The sequence below is a fragment of the Microtus pennsylvanicus genome, chromosome 4 (assembly GCF_037038515.1).
Source record: "Microtus pennsylvanicus isolate mMicPen1 chromosome 4, mMicPen1.hap1, whole genome shotgun sequence".
NCBI classification, from domain to species: domain Eukaryota; kingdom Metazoa; phylum Chordata; class Mammalia; order Rodentia; family Cricetidae; genus Microtus; species Microtus pennsylvanicus.
The window spans coordinates 113554948-113570940 of NC_134582.1; the positions used below are offsets into that span (position 1 = coordinate 113554948).

The 15993-nt window shown below is 38.2% G+C and overlaps 1 protein-coding gene across 6 annotated transcripts in view; it reads right to left on the bottom strand.

Moving 5' to 3' along the window:
• Positions 1-15993, bottom strand: part of Lyst (lysosomal trafficking regulator) — a 152838-nt gene that overhangs the window by 127632 nt on the left and 9213 nt on the right. For 3 of the 6 annotated variants that reach the window (XM_075970199.1, XM_075970202.1, XM_075970197.1), the window contains exons 2-4: positions 10996-11075; positions 9325-9410; positions 6396-6594 (exon numbers count right to left, since the gene is read on the bottom strand). In XM_075970199.1, coding sequence (XP_075826314.1) covers positions 6396-6587 — 192 coding nt within the window. In that variant the 5' untranslated portion in view covers positions 6588-6594; positions 9325-9410; positions 10996-11075. The remainder of the gene's footprint in view (positions 1-6395; positions 6595-9324; positions 9411-10995; positions 11076-15993) is intronic. The other 3 variants (XM_075970200.1, XM_075970198.1, XM_075970201.1) reach the window with 3 other exon arrangements.

Here is a 15993-nt window from a genome sequence, read left to right on the forward strand (position 1 = left end):
GGACGGAGGGGGGAGGACCTAGGACTTACCACAGGGCAAGGAACCCTGACTGCTCTTTGGACTGGAGAGGGAGGGGGAAAGGAGTGGGGGGAGGGGGAGAAGGGTGGGAAGAGGGGGAGAAGGGTGGGAGGAGGGGGAGGGAAATGGGAGGCTGGGAGGAGGTGGAAACTTGTTTTTTCTTTCTCATTTTCTCAATAAAAAAAAGATTAAAAAAAATAAAAATAAAAAAAAAAGAAATGAAAAGGTAGCCAGGTGCAGTGGCACATACATAAATCTAGAACTGGGTAGGCCAAGGAAGGAAGACAAAGAATTAGAGGGAGGCATGGACTGCCTATTGAAACCCTATCTTGAAAACATAAAAAGGAAACACAAGAAGAGAAAAAAGGGAAGCAGGGGGAGCAGAGGGGAGGTGCCTGTTACAAAGAAAATACGTGCATGCTAACAAAGACTTCTATCTCTAATACATGAAGAACTGGATAGATAACAAAGAAAAAATTAGACTTTCAAAATGGAACAAACTAGACATTCACAAAAGAAGATACAATAGTCCCCCTTCCCCATAGTTTCACTTTCTGTGGTTTTAGTTATCGACAGTCACTACAGTGAAAAAAAAAATCAAGAAATAACTCATAAAATGTAAATGACTTTTATTAAAGTACATACTTGTTCTATTTTATCAATTATTGCTTATCTTTTACTGTGTTCAACTTATAAATTACACCTCACCACATATATTTATATACAGGATAGGAAAATACATACTACATCCAGTATCATAGCACATATCTCTTGCAGAAAAGGAGTGATCATTATGTGTGTGTATATACATATATAGACATTTCACATATATATTACATGTCACTATATATTATAGTATATGTATGTTATATAAACATATAACACACACATGTATATATATATGGCCAATAAGTACATTATAAAGTTCCCAGTATCCTTAGTTGCCAGGAATGTAATCAGATACTTCTTCATGCTCACTTATAAATGGCTAAATATAGTTGTTCTATGCATAAAACAACTAAAATTCTCATATATATCTAATGAAATTTAAAAAAATGGTTCAACTACTGAAAAATGGTTCTTACAACATTACACATATAACTATCCTTTCACCAGTAATTTGCATGCCCAATGAAAATTGTAAACACAACCACAGAAAGACTTATAAGAATGCCCATAGCATTTTTATTCATAATAACCAAATGCATTCAGTCGAAATGATTAAGCAATAAGTGACTGGTTAAGCTGTGATACACACATACAACAAAGTACTAATAACAAACATGACTGGCTGACTGATGCACAGAACAGATACAACAATCTCAGAGTCACAAGAGGGAAAACTATGTGATTACTGATGCAAAGTTCTAGAAAATCAGAATTATACCTAGATGCCAGTAATCAACACATCAGTTCGTGGGCAACTGACAGAGACCATCTGCAAAGGGCATGATGAAACACTGAGTGTGATGGTGATTGCATGAAGATATAAATACTTGTTAAAATGTATCCAACTACATATTTTACATATGCACACTTACTTTGTTAATTCTCTCTCAATAGAGTCCTCATAATTCTTTTTTGGGTTTTTTTTTGGGGGGGGGGTTCGAGACAGGGTTTCTCTGTGGTTTTGGAGCCTGTCCTGGAACTAGCTCTTGTAGACCAGGCTGGCCTTGAACTCACAGAGATCCGCCTGCCTCTGCCTCCCAAGTGTTGGGATTAAAGGCGTGCGCCACCACTGCCCGGCTTCTCATAATTCTTTATATTAGATATTGGTAAAACAAAAAGGGTCCACAGTGGATGAAGAAGGACATAAATCACCACATCCCCCAAATACTCAAGAAATGCCCCTACTTCATATAAAAGCTACAGTCCACTCTGTAATATGCATTTTTGGGTCTATTCTGATTCCATCTTTAAAGAGAGTGTTTTGTTCAATTAATTTCCCTTAAAGACTCAAACCATCATTCTCCACTAACCAAAATAACCAAATATAGATAAACTCTATTTTTAAAATGGCTATTTGTCTGCACTCCAAAGACAACATCTACTTCCCTACTGTCAATGTTATAAATATTCCAAAGAGTGACTAGGGAGAAAGAAGTGATAAAAAATTATTGCATAGGAAAAACATTATTGCAATTAAAGCTCAAGTATATTTAGTCATTTAGCTACATATTAAACACTGTTTCACAAAGGGACCAACAGACTTATATACAGCATAATTTGATAAGAGTTTGGCCTTAAAAATGACATATAATGGGCAGTGGTGGCTCACATCTTTAATCCCAGCACTCCGGAGGCAGAGGCAGGTGAATCTCTGAGTTCAAGGCCATCCTGGTCTACAGAGTGAGTTCCAGGACAGCCAGTGTTACACAGAGAATCCCTGTCTCAAAAAAAAAAAAAAAAGTCCCAAACAACAACAAAAAGATATAACTTGAAAAGAATCACTAAAAAAGTATGCATATGGTCAATGAGCATATAAGAAAAGGTGCTCAGCACCTTTGGTTGTCAGTTAAATACAAACAAAACTATGCAGCTGGAGAGATGGCTCAGTAGTTAGAAGCACTAGCTACTCTTCCAGAGTACCCGGGTTCAATACCCAGCCCCATATTGCTGCTCACAACCATCTGTCACTATAGTGACAGCTGATCTGATGCCCTCTCTGGCCTCTGTGGGTGCACAGACATGCATGTAGGTAAAACATCAATACACACAAAATAAAATAATTTAAACAACTATAAGTTACCATTTCAAATTCATTTAGAATGTTTAATGCTAAAGCCTGGCAAAACATTACTTGAAAAACTATTACTGCTGTTATGACTTGGATGATTTTAGACATTTTAATAATACATTAAAGGATATTTCATGGATTATAGGGAAAAAAACAGCAGCCACAAAAAGCAGATTAGTGGTAGCTTAGGGCTAGGAGGAGGGTGGAAGAGGATGGCTAGATTACAGGTTTCCTTTTGAGATAATGAGGGTGTTCTAAAATTGGCTATCGTGATGGTGCACATATTTCTGAGTGTCCTAACCACAACTGGATTTTGCATATCAAATAAAGATTATAATATATGAACTAAATCTCCATAACAGAGTTAGTTGAAAAGCTAGAGATTTTGATTAGGATTATATTGGAAGGTATAGGTCAATCTGGAGAAAATATGTACCTTTACAGTGCTGATTCTTTGAACACAGGAAAATTTAATCATTTTCTACTTAATTATATATCCTTTAGGTTCTTATAATAATGTTTTATAGAATTATAAGCAGAAGTGTTATATATATTTTATTAGATTTTAGGTAAGTGCATTATATTTATGGTGCTTTTTATATAGTATCTTTAAAAAGAAAAGTTGGATGTGATGTTACATACCTATACTCCTAGTACCCAGGAAGCTGAGGCAGGAGGATTAACAGTTCTATAGAATGAGTTCTAACCCATCGAGGATAACAAAGCAAAACCTTGTTTCCAATAACATGAGGGTGGTAAGGGAAGAAGGAAAAGAAGCGTATGATCAGAAAGAGAAAAAAAGTATAATTTAAAAAACTGAATGTATACAAGCTAAAAGATTATTTCACTCTACAATTTGCATGTTCCCTAAATATAACTCATATTAAACTTTTAAAACTGCATTCTGATCTTTACTGAAAGCATGAACTCTTTTTTCTGAACTATAATCCTATGTTTCTACTAATAAGCAGGATAATCTCATGCCATTAGAGTCAAAAGCTGTGGTGATTCATTATTAAGAAAATATTTCTTACATTCTACAAGATTAGAACTTTTGCTGAACCTCACAACCAGAGTAAATAATACACCTTGAGGTCACCTAAGACTTAACACTGGGTCAGGACATGTAAACGGAGACTACTTTTTGGTTTCCCGGCCACCAAGACCTGAATAATCACACAGAAACTATATTGAATTACAACACTGTTTGGCCTATTAGCTCAGGATTCTTATTAACTAACTCTTGCATCTTAAATTAACCCATTTCTATTATTCTGTTGCCATGAGGTTGTGGCCTACCAGTAAGGTTCCAGCATCTGCCTCCTTTGGTGTCTTTTGGCATCTCTTTGACTCCACCTACTCTCTCTATGAATCTCTGTTAGGATTTCCCACCTAGCTTTATTTTGACCTGCCATAGGCCAAAGCAGATTCTTTATTAACCAATGGTAATAAAACGTATTCACAGTATACAGAGAGGAATCCTATATCAAGGACATAGTGGTACATGTCTTTATCCCAGCACTTGGGAAGCAGAGGCAGGTAAGTCTTGGCAAGTTCAAGAACAGCTTGCTCTATACAGTAAGTTCCTGAACAGTCACAGCTACACAGGGAGACCCTGTCTCAAAAACACCAAAAAAGACTTAAAATTGCTATTCTACTGTATACTCAAACGGTTTACCTGCCTTTAAGAGAATAATTTAACAATCAACTTTACTTGCTGTGGATTTCCCATGTAATCAACTTTTATAACCTAAACTAATGCATAACTGTAACCCTAAATTGTGCACTTTTCCAAGAATGCTCTAATAATCATTTGCTGAAAGCAGAAAAATAAAGGTTGAAAGCAATCTTATAAAATGGATAGATACCCAGTTTCTCAGAAAATTGGAATCAATATACCTCAAGATCCTGCTATATCATTCTTGGGCATATACCCAAAGGATGCTCCATCATACCACAAGGACACTTCCTTAACTATGTTCATAGCAGCTTTATTTGTAATAGCCAGAAACTGGAAACAACCCAGATGACCAAGGAATGGATAAAGAAAATGTGGTACATTGACATAATGAAGTATTAGTAAACTGTTAAAAAAAATTACATCATGAAATTTGTAGGCAAATGGTTAGAACTGGAAAAAAAATCACCCTGAGTGAGGAACCCAGACCCACATGGTAGGGACTCACTCATAAGTGGATTTAGCTGTAAAGGAAAGGATAACTTCGCTACAATCCACAGACCCGGGGAGGCTAGCTAACAAGGAGAGCTCAAGGCAGGGATACTGTCTGTTATCTGGGTCAGTTGAGGTTAACTGGACTCTATACCTGATCCCTTGTAAAACTCTGCTAAAGATTTCTGTAAAGTATCTCTCACTCTTTCCCCATGTGACACCTTCTGTGCTGTTCAATAAAGACAGAACAAAACCCTTTGTCAGGGATAGTCACACAGAGTTATACACAGATACAGGGACAGATTTATAGGGCAAACTTTAAGCATCATAGATTCAGACTTATGCAGTAGAAAGAGAGGATGAAAGATGTAGGGAGCATGAAGGAGAGAATTCAAATATGGCCTTGATTTTGGTTAAATGACACCAAGGGGAGTGCTAGTATTTCTTCCTTTATATAATAACAATATATTATTGGTGACTTGGAGATTATTACTGAAGTATTCAAACCAACTGCAAAAGGCATATATATGAAACTTCTTTAGAAAAAAGGTCACTTTTTAAAATTCTAAGATTTTTTCAGACAGTTTAAAAAGTATCCAAATGTAGCGAGCTGCGTGGTGTCACACCTGATGGAGATGTATAATCAACTCCTGAGACGGCTAAGGCCTGACCTATGCTATGATCACACAATGATTAGCAGCTGCCTGCATATGCGTGAGCCTATGGGCAGTGCCCACCTGGCAGTTCGGGGTTGGCAGCCCATGCCTACTTAAGGGCTGGGAGAGGTTTGCCCGGAGAGAGAAGAGAGGGAAAAAGAGAGAGAGAAAGGAAAGAAGAGAAAGATTGCTGTGAATAAAGTCCTGAATAAAACTGCAGTGAGAAGAGTTCCGGGTGTAGCATCATCCTTGCGGGTCGAGGGTGGCCGTGACATCCAAATAAATAATATTTCCACTTATGGGGCTAAAATTTATGTTGGAATAATGTGAAAAATAGTGTTTGGTCAGAAGCATCACCCCAGCTTCCTAATACCCCTTTATACAAAAAGTCTGGATTGTTTGCCTGGGGGCTTCACCCCTGGCTCCTGGCATAATACCCCTCCCCAGGGAGGGTCATGAAAGCCTGCCAAACAGTAACCCCTCCCCAGGGAAGGTCAAGACCACTCCCACAGGCTATTTAGACTGCCCCCCCCTCAGAGAATGAACGTGTGGTCTCTGGGTTTTGCGTGGTCTCCCCTATTCTCTCTTCCTCTCTCCATGCTTTCCCAGGACCACCAGAGAGCATTCCATTAATCTTTTAATTCGGTTTAATTTGGTCTTTATTGGAATTATTTGTGTCGGCAGAGAGGCTCATCTTAAGAAATACCTAACAGATAGGACTTTAACTCAAAGAGATTCTCAGAAAGTATAGAATCTACAAGTTACTAACTGATGACTAGGACTAACAGGCTGATTAACAATTGTATGACATTACCTGGTCAATGATAGAATTTAGCTTGGTAAGTAACAGAAATCCTCGACCATGGACAAGGTACTGTCCAAGTGTTGCCATGTGTGTCTCCTCCTCTTCTTCTTCCCTGGCCTCCACTCTCTGGACCACTGCATTGCAGAGCTGGTTGACATCGATCAGAAATTCACGTGCCAACGAGTTACTGTCAGTACTCATGACAGAGCTATACAATGAAAAGAATATAAAAGTTTTTAAATGAATATAAATTTACCTTTAAATGTATGTGATTTGTAGAGTGACTTAAGACTGTTATATATCAATCCCTAGCTCTCTATTACTCTCAGCACAGTTCTGACCTCATTAGGTAAAGCCTACATGGCAGTACTAGTCCAGGGTTCGAAACCTTGGCACAGATAGGCAGGCATGAGTGACACCGCTTGAGAGAAGACACAGGTGAACAGTGATAGTTAAGGGAGGTTCTGACTTTCTCTCTTACACAGACTAAACAATTACTTTGCATATTTAAAACAGATAAATGGCTCTTTTAAAAATATAAACTGACGGTTACAGAAATGGTTCAGTGGTTAAGAACCCTTGCTGCGCCTGTAGAGGACATGGATTCAGTCCCCATCATATCCATATGGCAACTCACAACTGCCTTGTAACTCCAGTTCCAGGGGATCCAAGGCCTCCTTCGGGTCTCCCTGGGCACCAAGCAAACATGTGATGCACATACATGTGCAGACAAGACACTTGTGCACACAAAATGAAAACAAATAAATCTTAAACTATAGGATAAATAATAGAACATAACATATGTGGGAGCCGAGAATGCAGGCCATTTCCCACATTTGTCTGAGGGTTGGAGACTAACCAGTACATCTGGCACTGCTCCTTTGGTAGTAAAGCCAAGCCAGTGCCATCCTGAAAGTGGTCAGGATATGCAATTGTCGTTCTACTCCTTCTGTTGTAATTATGAGGTCACCTGGGGAAGAGGTGTTTTCAGCCTAGGTGACAAAATGGACATAAGCAAGACGGGACTTAAGTCATTCCCCGCTACCTAGGAAACAGAATGTTAATGAAGTTTTTGTTACCTTCCCCCTCAGTTTATGTTGATATAAAAGATGTTTGAAAAATAAACGCGGGCGATTTCAGGATTTGAATGATCACTGAAACTCCCTCCCGAAATTGTCAAGTGAACTGTGTCTTTAATATTCTCACACCTCTATGCTGGTAAGAAATGATTCATGTTGGGGCTGGACCCCAACAAACAGAATTTTTCTCTTGATATTACCCAGTCATTGGCTTACTCTCCTAAAACTCCAATACTTAGTTAATGTAGGAAGTGATTCCTGTCAGGTAAGAACTGAAGAACTTTAGCTGCCTAGCTTATGCCACTTTTAGCCAAATAAAAAGCAATGTGTTACTTTAGCATTAAGGAAAATAGCAAGGTAAAACATGCAGGGAATGAAGACAGAAAAATGTACACTCAGAAAAGAAAAATCATAAACAACATAGTACTCAAAGAGCTTCAGAACAGTTTTATCTTATGGCTAGAAGTAACTTGGAGGACTGAGAGAAAGCTGAGCATTTAAGAGCACTTGCTGTTCTTGCAAAGGACCTATATTTGGCTCCCAGAACCCACGTGGCACCTAAAAACCTTCTGTAATTGCAGTCCCAGGGGATATGACACCCTCTTCTGGGCTCTGCAGCACCAGGCAAATACATGGGTGCACATATATAATACAAGAAAGTATTCAAATATTTAAAAAAAAACTTTTCCTGAAAGTTCTTACTCTTTATTTTTTTAAATTGACAAAATTTCATTTATTGTACAAAACACAATATTTTAAAACATATCTATCAAATACACTATGGAATGTTCAAATCAAGTTAATTAACAATTTTATTATTTTACACAGTTATCTTACAATGAGAACACCAAGGTTCACTGTTTTACTTTCTCTCCTCAACCTCTACCCCGACGAGGTTTCTCTGTAGCTCTGGCTGTCCTGAAACTCACAGATCCGCCTGCCTCTGCCTCCTGAGTGCTGGGATTAAGGGTGTGCACCACCACAACCTGATCTGTTTTACTTTTTTTTTTGTTTTTTGTTTTTGGTTTTTCGAGACAGGGTTTCTCTGTGGTTTTGGAGCCTATCCTGGAACTAGCTCTTGTAGACCAGGCTGGTCTCGAACTCACAGAGAACCGCCTGCCTCTGCCTCCCAAGTGCTGGGATTAAAGGCGTGCGCCACCACCGCCCGGCCTGTTTTACATTTTTAAAGAATATAATATATCATCACTGACTAGAGTGACTATGCCAGGCAACAAATTACCATTATGTACAAATTGCCAAAGTTCTGAATTCTCCTATGCAGTAATCATACAACAATGACATCCTAACTGTACACAAACAGAACACAACGCTAGTAGGTCATTAGAGGGTATTTCTATTTTGTTCATTACTTCTTTCAATAAATGTTGAATATACCTGAATATTTTCCAGCCATTCTGAATATAAGCTGAGTAGATGGGCATGTATTTTCTAATATTTCATATACTCAGAAAAGTATAAAGAATACATAATGTGAGCACATACACAAAAATACACATACACTACACACAAATGTTTTAAAAAGATATAGAACATGAGATTACAGCCAACACCCAGAATGGGTGTTAGCATTCAAGATGCTCAGGTGAGTTTGTGAATGTGTATGTATATGTGTAAAGAAACAAAGATTTACAGCACAGGAAAGCTACATCCACACTAGCTGGTACTTATTACTATGCATGTTTTTACAGGTTACACATGCTCATAGCTATAAAAATACTAACTATACAATCTAAATATACACCTTTCCTATAGAGAATCTAATTGTTTACTCTAACTATATTAACTCCAAAATTTCACCTTGACCCCAGACTTCTGACTGCTAATATTACTCTACTTACCAGTCTTTCAACACTTCTGTAACATTCAGAATGTCTAATATTCTGGTTCATGAACTAGATGAAACTGTCTCAGCAAAAGGCTTCACCTGTAAGAAAAAGATGCAAATACATTAGCAGCAATAATAAACCACAAATAATGCTAAAAAGTTCTTGCAAAATATCATCAGCCAGTTTTTATATGTGATATATATAACTGGCAACAAATTATTCATGATCTCAAGAGCACACTTCAAAGAAAAAAAAATCCTAGTTAGCTGAGAACCTCTTAAAAGCCCACTCACCCACCACTGACCTGAGAACAGGGCAAAGCTCCACACCTTATACAGGTAGTACAGGTAGAGGGCAACCCCAGCCCCTACCCACCCAAACTGAGACTGGGGCAGAGCTGTGTGTCTCATACAGGTAGCACTGGTTCCTAAAGCCTAATTGTTATAACAACAGATTAGTGTATCTCTTGACCCTGACCAGAGAAACAAACGCCTCTTTTGGAGTAAGTAACAATTTAACACAAAGAACCATAACTGCCCAATATGCAGAGAATAAGAGACTGTGGATCTAAATGGCACATCTATACCACACCCCCCTCCTCCCAAGGCACAGGGATGGAAGAAGAGGAGATGGAAAGGTTGTAAGAAGAAAAAGAAGCAGTAGGTGACTATAGCCAGTATTTTCCTTCATACAACAGGGAGGTTCCACAGAGAAATTGACAGTGGTTCAAGACCTGCACAAGATCAAGCCAGACAAAGACCCGGAATGAAGGGAGGAGGTGGTCAGGAACTTCTACCCCTGAAGACCTACTGACAAGTAATGACTGCTAGAAAAAGAAGAGTAACTTCTCTTCAAGGACGTGGTATCTGAGATTCTGTATATTCCAGTAGATGACCCTACACTTATGCATACCAGCAACACTAAGTGAACTCTGGGTTTAAAAAAGAGAAATAGAACATATGAAATTGGGAGGGAAGTGGGGGGGGGGGGGTAAGGGAGAAAATGGAGGAGAAGGAATGAGATGTGAACTTGATCAAAACAATATATGCAAGCATAAAATTCTTAATTAATAAAAAAAATTAAGAATGAAAATAAAGAAATAAATGCCTAACTTCAAGAACTGAGACTTGATGAAGGAAATCCTGTAATATAGAGCTGTAAACATAGCCACAACACTCTACTCTTCTTTTTCCAACTCCTACCTCCACATAAAACACAAATTAACCACAAAGGAGAATGAGACAAGAATGCTAAACAGAATCTAGGGAATGGTTGGATACCACCCACATACAACTCAATGTCTCTACAGACAATTTATAACTCTCCTGTCAGTGTGAAAGGTATTTGAAGATATATGAGAACTCAAAACCCCAAAATAATGATGAAGTCCCACCAAATATCATATTCTTGAATTCCTTGTTTTGTTTGAATTCTTTAAATGAAATGAAATTCTTCTGGATATAATACAATAAAGGCTACTTCCAGAATGCTAAGGAAAATTTCCTGCTTCTGAGAGCAACAAGATGCTTCCGTTTAGCTTTCTGTTCTCTTATAGTCGTTACCAGAAAGACATAGGGAAATGTTTCTTTATTGGCTATAAGGGATTATTTTTAATAGCAAGGTTTTTAGAAAACTAAAAGTGATCTTTAAATGTTTTAAAATACTTAAAATCCAAAAAGTTACCTTGAGTGTGTTGGCAAACAGTCTTCATTATTATAATAATGTCTTCACACATTATTCTACGCTCTAGAAGACAAAGCAGGCTGGAAAAGGAACAAGGAGCCATGTGAGACTACATGGAGCTTTGTGTGAGTCAGAGAATAGATGCAGCCCACACTACCAGTGAACAGTACAACAGCAGCTCAGCTAATTGCCCACAGAACTCTACATACATTACAGCTGCAACATCATCTGCCTTCAAAGGGGGTGGGGGAGCAGGGTGACTAGCATCATCTAGAATAAATTCTTAGAGAACCCATGGAAACTACTTACCTTCCCCCACGTGTATTTTAAAGCCCAGAGGGACTACCAATATTTTAAAGTCATCTCTGAAATTTTGTGAGGGTAATGTCAATTTCACTGAAGTCTATATTCTTTCAAATTTTGCAACTTTGCATGTAGTAATAAAAAAAATAAAACAAAATAATAAAAATAAATAAATAAGCTGGGTGGTGGTGGCGCATGCCTTTAATCCCAGCACTCGGGAGGCAGAGGCAGGCGGATCTCTGTGAGTTCGAGGCCAGCCTGGTCTAGAAGAGCTAGTTCCATGACAGGAACCAAAAGCTACGGAGAAACCCTGTCTCGAAAATCAATCAATCAATCAATAATAAAAACCCAGAGACAGATAGATATTGGGGTTCAAACCACTAGAGAGCTCTTACCTCTAAGAAATCCTAAGACTGAAAGAGAGCAAGTTTCTGTCTCATCCCAGCTTATATTCCTCTCTAGTGCTGGGATTAACGATGTGAGCCACCACCACCTGGATCTGTTTCTGCATTGATCTTGTGTAGCCCAGGGGGGCCTTGAACTCACAGAGATAATTCTGCCTCTGTCTCCCTTTTATCTGTCTTACTTTTACCTTCATTAGTCTGCTTATAGGTCATTCTCTCTGTGTTAGAGAAGACAAAGAACTAAAGTTGGGAACTTTTGTTTGTTCTTTGAATCCAATTACAAGGTCAGTTTTTTAACAATTCGTTTGTAATATTTTTTTACTCTTTTCTTTTTTATTATTTTTAAAAAGAAAACAAACTATCTTTTTTTATTTTACATACCAATCCCAGTTCCCACTCCCTTCACCTACCTCCTCACCACCACACCCCCATCCACTCCTCATAGAGGGTAAGGCACATTGCTTTGGGGAAGGTCCAAGGCCCTCCCTACTATATCTAGGTTGAGCAAGGTATCCATTCAAAGAAAGTAGGTTCCCAAAAAGCCAGTACAAGCAGTAGGGATAAATCCTGGTCCCACTACCAGTGGCTCCTCAGTCTTCCCAGAGGGATTAGTTTGGACCTATGCTTGTTCCTTCCCTGTACAGCTGGAGTTGGTGAGCTCTCATTAGCTCAGGTAAACTGTTTCTGTGGGTGTACCCATCATAGTCTTGACCTCTTTGCTCATCTATATACAAATGATAAAGAAGCTGAGAAAGAAATCAGAGAAACATCACCCTTCACAATAGCCAATAGCATAAAATATCTTGGGGTAACACTAACCAAAGAAGTAAAAGACCTGTTTGACAGGAACTTTAAATCTTTGAAGAAAAAATTTGAAGATACCAGAAAATGGAAAGATCTCCCATGCTCTTGGATAGGTAGGATTAACATAATAAAAATGGCAATCCTCCCAAAAGCGATCTATAGATTCAATGCAATCCCCGTCAATGCAATCCAACACAATTCTTCACAGACCTTGAAAGAGCAATATCCAACTTCATATGGAAAAACAAAAAAACCCAGGATAGCCAAAACAATTCTATACAATAAAGGAACTTCCAGAGGCATCACCATCCCTGTCATCAAGCTCTATTATAGAGCTACAATAATGTAAACAAGTTGGTATTAGCAAAACAGAGAGATTGACCAATGGAATTGAATTGACGACCTGAATATTAATCCACACACCTATGAACACCTATTTTTTGACAAAGAAGCTAAAATTATACAATAGAAAAAAGAAAGCATCTTCAACAAATGCTGCTGGCATAACTGAATATCAACATGTATTTGTAATTTTCATTCTCTTTTTTACAAAGTAAAAAGGTCAGATTAACCTGTTTCAAAATCTCAGTTCTTTATTCTATTGGGATGTATTTCTCTTTTGTGTCTGTATGTGTATATTATTTGGTTTCATATCCTTCTTTCCTCCTTCTGCACATGCTATTTTAAAGTCAGTCCATTTACCTAATTTATTTCCCTATCTTTTTTCCTTTACATATTTCCAGTTGTTCCATAAAAGCTCTATGACTACTGTATGATCACTTTTGTTTCCAGAATTTATATCCATGGTACCTTATTTATCTATTTATTACCACCTTATCTCTTTACACCTTACAAACTTCATATTTTTAATTTCAGTTTTATTATTATTGCATGTAAACAATATGTCTTAGTTACTTTTTTTATTGCTGTGAAGAGATAACATGACCAAGGCAACTTACAGAAAAGTTTATTGGAATTTATGACTTCAGAGAGTGAGCCCGTGACCATCATGACAGAAAGTACAGCAGCAGGCAGGCAGACATGGCCCTGGAGCAGTAGCTAACAGCTTACATCTGATCCACAAGCAGGAGGCAGAGAGAGCGCTAACTGGTTACAGTGTGGGTTTTTGAAAACTCAAAGTCCACCCCAGGTGACACATCTCCTCTATGAAGGCCACAGCCCTTTCTAAACAGTATTACCAATCAAGAACCAAGTATTCAAATATGAGCCTATGGAGGTCATTCTCATTCAAACACATGCCATGGCACACATGTAGAAATCAGAGGATAATTTTGTAAAGTCAGTTTTCCTTCCACCTTTACAAGGGTTCTAGGGATGGAAGTCCTGTGGCAAATGTTTCTACCTGCTGAGTCATATCTCCAGTCTCTGCTGCTCCATACCTTAGTTTGCTGTATCCCAGCTATGGTGGTTAATCTTGTCAATTTGATTGGATTGGGACTTGGCCAGTAAGACACACCTCTCAGCATAAGCATATCTGACGATTTTTCCAGAGACAACTGGATCTGGAGGGCTCTGACCCAATCAATGGTTTAATCCACTGATAGATCCAAGATTCAACAGACTCTCGGGAGGTAGTAAAACTGAACAGCAAAGCTAGCTGGAGGAAGTGGATTGCTGGGAATATGACCCTGAAGGGAGTATCTTGGTTCTGACCCCTTCCTGATACCTCTGCTTCCTAGTTACCATGAAGTAAGTTGGCTTTATTTAATATGGTCCTGCCCACCATGGTTTTCTGCCTTGCCTCAGAAACAAAGCAATGAGACAAGTTAGCCATCAACTGAAACCTCTGAAACTACAACCCAAATAAATCTTTTCTCCTTTTAAATTGTTTCTCTCAAGTATTTGTCAGACAAGAACTAATTTAACACATCAGCCTAGTTCCATGTTCTTCCTGTTTATAATTACAGAAGATCTAGTTGGTACTGAATTAAGAATATCAACTGGGTCAGCAAAATGGCTCAGTAGATAAAGGCGCTTGTCATCGAGCCTGATGACCTAAGTTCAATTTCAGGAACTCAAGAGGTACAAGGAAGGAACTAACTCCAGCAAGTTGTGCTCCAGCCTGTATGCATGTGCCCTGGGATGCACATCACTAAAATTTATAAATAAATAAATATACTTTTTAAAAACATGTAAAAAATGAATACAACACACACACACACACACACACACACACACACACACACACAATCTTGGTCTCTACTCAATAAGCTCACAATACAGTGATAAAGGAGAGCCAGAACAGAGGACCCTGAATACTGCTAAGGACACCTGACTCAAATTTGAGTCCAGGAAGTTCCTGAGAGAGGCAATCTTTAGGCTAAAGGATCTTTAAGTAGAAGATGGACAAATGATAAAATGAGGAAAGAAAAATATTACAGACAGAAAGAGCAGTTCAAATTAAGTCATTGAGTACATTATACTAAGTTTGGTAACATAATTGTAATGTAAGATAGAGGAAAAATGATGATGGAATTGTAGGTGGAAACCAGATAGGGGAGAGAATTTGGACATTATACCAAGAATTTAATCTATTGACTAGTGGGTCTCAGAATCATCTACAAAATTGCCATGTTTTAACCTTCAAAGACTAATCTAAACTGAAGAAGGCCCAACATCAACATGCTTAAAAAACTTCCTAGAAAATTCTGATGAATAGGCCTGACAGCCATGACACAGGTGACAGAAAGTCCAGCTAGAGTAGCACAGCTAATGTTGAGTAGATAGATCATTCCTGTAGCATGGTAGAAGTAATATTTCAGGTAAACCAATATGGATATTGCTGTAATATTTCAAGTAAAAGGTGGGACCTTTTTTTCCTAGGTAAGTAGAAGAGTATAATTTTAACAAGCAGAATTCTGATGATAGATTGCATTGGGAAGAAAGAAGGAGAGTCAGAACAACTCTCTAAATGGCTGGCTGAGCTGTTGGTGTTGCCACCTGGGCGTCATACAGCAGAAGAGCTAAGGTATGTGTGCTGAAAAACACACTGGTCCCCTGGCAGGTGAGCCACAACTCTGTCCATTAGGCCAGTGATGAACTTTTCTACGGTAACTACAATTAAATTCACTATGTCAAGCATTTCAATCCCAGAACTTCTTAAAACAAGCATGCCAATTCTACCCAGTTTCTAAAACATGGTTGAATAAGGAAATAGTCTAAATATATATTAGTCTTTTGAGAAATCAAGACTAGCAACAAAAATAAAAAAGGATGCTACAGAGAGAAGCCACAGGTCAAGAAAGGTTTTTGTTATATTTTTAAAAAACATTTAGTTTTCACTTTTGTTTTAGATCTGTTGAGAACACAGTCATATTTTTAGTTCTAAGAAAGAAACAGGCTGGTGGTACAACTAGATATCTCTGACTGGCTCTGCCTGGCCCTTCTCCCAAGCAATTCAACCATAGAAAGAGTATCTACATCATGAAAAAGGACAAATGCTATTCAAGGTTTCTAAATTTTTGTT